This window comes from Oncorhynchus kisutch, linkage group LG23, assembly GCF_002021735.2.
Source record: "Oncorhynchus kisutch isolate 150728-3 linkage group LG23, Okis_V2, whole genome shotgun sequence".
NCBI lineage: Eukaryota > Metazoa > Chordata > Actinopteri > Salmoniformes > Salmonidae > Oncorhynchus > Oncorhynchus kisutch.
In genome coordinates, this window is record NC_034196.2 from 22655585 (window position 1) to 22662619 (window position 7035).

General features: G+C 41.4%; 1 protein-coding gene across 2 annotated transcripts in view; it reads right to left on the minus strand.

The window, feature by feature from the left end:
* Positions 1-416: 416 nt before the first annotated feature.
* Positions 417-7035, minus strand: part of LOC109868145 (RIMS-binding protein 2) — a 68467-nt gene continuing 61848 nt past the window's right edge. For both annotated transcript variants that reach the window (XM_031803152.1, XM_031803151.1), the window contains 6 exons: positions 6470-6639; positions 6070-6247; positions 5755-5855; positions 5560-5631; positions 5169-5306; positions 417-2769 (listed from right to left, as the gene is read on the minus strand). In XM_031803152.1, the coding sequence (XP_031659012.1) occupies positions 2572-2769; positions 5169-5306; positions 5560-5631; positions 5755-5855; positions 6070-6247; positions 6470-6639 (857 nt within the window). In that variant the 3' untranslated portion in view covers positions 417-2571. The remainder of the gene's footprint in view (positions 2770-5168; positions 5307-5559; positions 5632-5754; positions 5856-6069; positions 6248-6469; positions 6640-7035) is intronic.

Here is a 7035-nt window from a genome sequence, read left to right on the forward strand (position 1 = left end):
CCCAAAAACATCTGAAATCACCCTACCTCTTTAAAGAATAGTCCCCACCTGTAAACTAACACTCGCACATGACGTTTTCCCCGTTACTAGCATGGACTTTGCTGATAGCTACTTTAATGCAAATGAATTACTTAAAAATCATCAAATATGATTTTCTGGATTTTTGTTTTAGATTCCGTCTCTCACAGTTGAAGTGTACCCATGATAAAAATTACTGACCTCTACATGCTTTGTAAGTAGGAAAACCTGCAAAATCGGCAGTGTATCAAATACTTGTTCTCCCCACTGTATGTGGTTGTCCCACCTGGCTATCTTAAGATGAATGCACTAACTGTAAATCTCTCTGTATTAGAGCGTCTGCTAAATGACTCAAATGTAAATATGCACCAAAGTAATCCAAACACAATATTCTACAAAATATCAAATTTATTTTTGATAAAAAATGTATTTTTTTGCACATGCACACACACACCATAAATAATGATGTCTATTTTTTGTTTGTATCTTTGATTCACGGAGCAAGCACATAACCGCAGACTTAAACATCTTATCTGGAGGACACCATGGAGAATGCTTGCACTGTTTACAGTAAGAATAAATCTCAATGCACTAAAAAAAGGCAGTCTGAAAATCAAGTATAAACATTTAGAAATTATCTATAAATGGAGAAAAGTACAAAAGAGCAACAGTATAGACACTACACCCATTTACAAATAAAGGATTTGGTATTATGACTAACACCTTTTGACAAATGGATGCATAACATAATGCATAACGTTGGACAGATAATTAAACGTGTACTATATTGCCCGCTGAACATTTCGTACATTCCTTTTTGACAATCCATCATTTGATTTTCTCTCTTTTTTTAATAAACATAAAATAACCCTGTAATCATTATACAGCAGGGTATTATGCTTGACTCAAATATCTTAGCTGATGGGAATTTAGAGGACCCTGTCAGAATAAAACACTGTCATTTTGAGTCATGGATTGACATGTTGTCCATTATGATCATGTCCATCAAACTGTGGCTGTACAGCAACGGAAGTAATGTTAAACTATTACAGAATAGGATCATGGTTTATGAAAATGGGTTAATATATGGTCCTGAAAGGTGTCAAAATACAGGACAATGTTTGTCTAAAGGCTATGACAGCCTCTCCAGTCAATGGATCAGCTGGATGCATCCTAGCACTCATTTATCCCATAAGCCACATGACTACTGGTTTAGAGGTTGTAGGTACAGTATGTAGGTCATCCCTCCCTTTCCCTTGACTTCAGAAATAGGTTGTCACGAGTTCTAGAAGAGTGTAAACAAGTAAACGGTGCAGAATCTTGAGCACACCTAGACATCTTTACTGAAATGGCTGAGCGGGGAAAATGGCCCTCTTCGACAGACAACAGAACTGAATATTACACCGGCAATGTAGTTAGCAGCACACCACTAAGATCACATGACTCAACTACTTGTCCTCTTTTTAAATAAAGGATGCACAGACATGAATGCACACTGAGCACACAAACTCACACACATAGCCTACACCCTCAACACATCCATACACACAGAGAACTACTTATTTTCCATTCATCAGACAAAACACACCTTTGTGCAATTGGAAGGCAAACACAGAAGGTTGTCTTTAACTAGGCGTTTCATGACAGTTGGACAGCAATGAAACGAACAAACATACATTTTAGATTTCTATCAAACAAAGCTTCAGAGACGCACTAGGGGTTTTTGGCAAAGACTTGTAAGTCTAAAAACAACCTTGTTCAACCATAGAAAATGAGGAAAGTCATGCTAGAATTGCTTTCATAAAGGCCACTGAGATGGTTCAAATGTATTATCCAATGCAGCTCCTTCTCCTGTCTGTAATGCCCTGTGTCCAACTACCCTATAGACTTCTAGGTTCTGTGAGTGATTCAACCCTTTGTCACCATCCTGTCTGTGATATATTGCACTGAATAAAGCCTCTGTATTAGCAGCCAGCATTACTGACAGAATGCCATCAATAGTTGTTGCTCCAGTGTTCCAGGAGTATGGTCTCTCCTGGCATCAACATCTCACTGCCACAACATTGATGTTTTTTGCCACGTCATGTCTGTAGGAGACCTTATAATTGCACAATTGCTGTGGAAACCATATAGAAATGTTAGATTTGTAATAAACAAAAAAATAGGCTACTCTGTTGTTACCCTGCTTGAAACAAATGCACACAAATGGTTTAGCAGCATCGTCCTGATCTCCATTTGATTAAAGAAAACAGTGGAAATGAAAATCCATGTCATGAAAATCCTAGTTTGTTCTCTTTTTTCCCCTCTACCTCAAATACATCACAGTTATACAGTATGTGTGAGCAAAGGTCTCATTGAATTTGGCACGAAGTACATGTAAGTATGTGTATTAATCATTAGAACATGTATCACTGAATATATTAGATTAGGCTCACATATATCGTCCTGTAATACATACACACATGTTGCAATTGTAGTTGTGTGCGTACGATCAGCTGATTTGATTGCATGTACTGTATGTGATGTACAGTACTGGGCTCAGCTGGGAACAGTTTATTTAACCGGAGAGAGCTTCTTGAGCAGTTTCTTCCCCTTGGAGAGCAGTCCCTTTTTCTTTTTGTTGTCTCGGAGGTCCCTGGGGCCCCTGGTGGGGCTGATGGGCCGCATGGTGCCTGGGGGACACACGGGACGCACCATGGGGGATGCCGCTCGGACAGGCGGGGCCGTGCTCTCTGTGGTATCCGTGGTTACCTGAAGAGAAATGCCATGGAGGGTGGTGGGGGTAGGGGCAGTGCATTACAAAGAAATCAGTAGTCCACTGTGGCCTACTCTTTCTCTTTCTGAGGTAGGGCTACAATAGTACATACAGTCTACAGTCAGCATTGTGTCCCTCAACACCACTTTATCACCCCACTGTCACCTGAGTAGCCCTATCCATCAACAGTAAAGCTATATATCCAAATGGACTGTAAAATATGTTGTGTTAAATAGAGTGAAGGGTTAGGTATGCCAAACATTTCTACAGTCTAATTCAATTTCCAATAATATTTGAATTTGAAGTTGTGTGTGCTGACCTTCAGACTTCTCAGCATTAGCTGTCAATATAGACAAGTATGAAAACATAACTCTGCATAAAGTCCAAGAAAAAGAGAACAGTGTCAATGCAGACCATTATACTTACTGTAGGTTTTCCACTAAATGTGTGTCAAATACCTACGTAACGTTTATGTTTCAAATAGGGCTGGTTTCCCAGACAAGGATTTAGCTTCAAACGCTTGCTCAATAAACATTTGCCATTGGAATAGGTTTTTAGTTCAGGACTAGTGTCCGGGAAACAAGCCCTTAATGTTTATAAAAGTGGTTCAGAATAAGGATGAGGTATTGCCTTTTGGGCTATTGTTGAAATCATTCCTTAATACCTCCCTCTCCTTCTGTTGATGGGGACTGAAGACATTGGTGGCGCTGCTGAGGTTTCACACACACAAACACTGAGGAGGAAGCCATCAAACATAGAGCACACAACATCGCAACACCACAGATTCTGATATGTCCATTGATCATGAGGGACACCAACAGTAATATACAACACTCAGGGACACAACTGTAGATACCATCCCTCTTGCCTAATGTGCTGGACTGGCAACCGATCAAAGTATGGTATGCTACCATATAGTTCATCTAGGACCTTTAAAATGGTCTCTCAAAGATAAAGAGGAATCATTTTTGAATCAAATGGGGATTTGCAGCTCCCATTAGTAATGTTTTTTCAACAACTACAGATATAGGGAACTTTTATGTTAGCAAAATAGAGCACCAATCTCACAGATAATTAGTAGTCCACTACTTTGCAGGCATTAAATCACTCCAATAAATTGTTACAAAAAATGTATTTGTAACAATTTTTCTAATTTATGCTGTAAATTAGCATTCTGGTTACACTAAAAAGTAAGGGGAAACACTTTCCTAATTACACAGAATAGTATATCAAACTTTAATGTGCAAGCATGAATAACCATATTGCTATAAACTTTGTGACTGCGTAAGCAGAATGTTTACTGGCTACAAATGAACCATTTAACATAAGTGTAGTCACAATACCCAGCATTAGATCTGTCAGGCTGGTATCTCTAGTTGCTCACGTACTGTACAAGGCAGACAGAGCCATTTATGACGTGAAATGAACAATCTTCTTCTGTTTGTATTTGCCAAAGCAGGTGAGGAAAAAAAGTAAATCAGATGTGGCGACGTTTCATTTTCAGTACAACCCACACACGACTATGAGAACAGAACAGAAAAACAACAAGAATACGCACATGAACACAGGCGGCAAATGACAATTATTGCTGCTTTTATTGTTCCATTGTACCATTACAGTATGGATGTATCACTGTGGCTGTTATTTCTTCTGGTTTAGTTCAAACATGGCATATCTATCAACTCTCATCAGGCCTGAAAAATATATATTATTGGAAGTGTATGCAGTATACAAAAGAATCAAAGCCTCTCCCAGGAAATACAGCAGTTGGGCCAAAGTCTACTATTATATAAAAGGTATCGAGTTTGTTTTTGAAAAAGGCATGCTTTGCTATATTACCAACCCTACAGTTTACTCAAATCCTTTCTGTCCATTTGGGTACAACTGGTAGAAATCAGGAAAGTTTCAGGTGTTCATAAAGCACTTATTAATAGACACAGGATCCAGAGTTGAGTTTGGTGTTTTGGTGTAAAGAGGTTACCCAATGATCCTTCTATATTCCTGTGTCGGAATGACTTTAGCCTATTTCAAATCTGTACTCTCTTATGTCACTGGTGTGAATATCACCCACCCCGTACGGGCACAGTTCAAGTGTTCTATCTCTCTGTCCACATCAGGCTTTGCTTCTTCCTTTCTAACTCTCAGAAAGGTTTGACTGCGTTCGTCCCTTTCACCAGCCGGGGCTAAGGTTTGTATCATCACCACTGTCACACACGGACAACACACACACACACACACACACACACGGACAACACACACACACGGACAACACACACACACGGACAACACACACACACACACAGAACACAGACGGCAAGTGGAGGAAGCGAGGCGTAAATCAAGAGAGACGGAGGATGGATGGACAGAGGGACTAGCGCTGAGAGCGGCGATGTACCCTTTTGGCCTCGGCCCGGTTGGCGGGCTCATCCTGGGCGTAGCGGGATGGAGTGTCCGTCAGGTACACCTCCACGTCGTCAGGCACTTCTTCCAGAAAGTTGGAGGGGACGAGGGCACGGTGGCCATTGATTTCACCCTGCAGAGAGAAGAGAGGAGGGTGCAGTGGGGATGAGAACCATGGCTAGATCCATTGAACTCTGATGGTCAAACCTGAGGGAAAGAGCCCTCTCCTGGGCAAGAGGACATACTATGTGTATGAGCAGGCAGTTGAGCCAATGGTATTTCTTAAAAATACAGAACTAAAACATCTGACTTTTACAACCTTTGAATTGCCCTGTATAATAATGCTACTAGTAACATCACGGAACCCAGAAAAGAGGCATACTCACATAGTAGAACCCGTCTTCGTCAATCTCTCCAAATACAGCGAGGATGTCACCAGCACAGAAAGTCAACTCAGCCTATCAGGAAACAGAGACGTCATTAATACCCTTACAATGTCTGTCTATCTGGTTACATGTATGTACAGTGTGTGTGTGTATGTACAGTGTGTGTGTATGTACAGTGTGTGTGTGTGTCAATACCTCCACGTCCACGTTGGGGGAGCTCTCTCTGGGGTCATAATCATAGAGGGCCACCATCCTCCTGGTGGCCTGATGCTGACAGAGGCCTCGTCTGTCCTGCCCTGTGAGAGGAAACAAGAGGACACGCCAGGACAGGAGGTGATATAGTAACAGATATATATATGTGGTGTCATAGAGAGATACGTGTGCCCTGCCCAGTATGTTACCTAGAAAAATATGAAATGGGTACAGTCAAAATGGCTCCCAGTCCACCCGTTACGGAATCATTGACTTGAATGAGGATGTCTGTTCTATTCCTTATAGTTCTGTGGTTACCTATTCCAACTTTATCCACTGGTGTGTTGAGTGGGAGGAAGCCCTGCTTGATGAGCTGGTCCATGGTCTCCTCATCTTCAGCCCTGATCTCTGACACCATGTTGCAGGGCAGGAGCCCCATCCTGCCTCCCCTGATCTCCCCTCGGTAGAAACCATCAGTGTCCTTATCACCATATACCTGGAAAGAGAGAGCGAGAGTGAACAAGCGAGCGAGAGACAGAAAGCAAGGGAGAGTGAGAGGGGAGGGAGAAAAATTTAACAGGATTGATTGGAAGCAAAACAAAACAGATGGCAGAAGGAAAAGTCTATTTTCAATTATGTTTTATACTGTACCTCATTGTTTTCAAACACAAGCACAATATATCTCCTCGTATGGCCTAGCACTGTGTGTGACACCCACCCTGATGATCTGGCCCTCTTTAAAGGGCAGTTCCTCATCTGCTGCGTCCGGGTTGGGAGACATGGACAGGGGGTCGTAGTCAAACAGAGCCACAAAGATCCGGAATGTTTCTTCAGGTTCTGACTCATCGTAGTTAGGAGGGGAGCGGCGTTCCCTGTCCCCGTATCCCTCTTAAACACGGGCGAGAAAGAGAACACATCCACCTGCATCTCAATATACAGTTGAAGTCGGAAGTTTACATACACTTAGGTTGGAGTCATTAAAACTTGTTTTTCAACCACTCCAACAAATTTCTTGTTAACAAACTATAGTTTTAGCAAGTCGGTTAGGACATCTACTTTGTGCATGACACAAGTATTTTTTCCAACAATTGTTTACAGACAGATTATTTCACTTATAACTCACTGTATCAGAATTGCAGTGGGTCAGAAGTTTACATACACTAAGTTGACTGTGCCTTTAAACAGCATGGAAAATTCCAGAAAATGATGTCATGGCTTTAGAAGCTTCTGATAGGCTAATTGACATCATTTGAGTCAATTTGAGGTGCAGTGCAGCTGTGGATG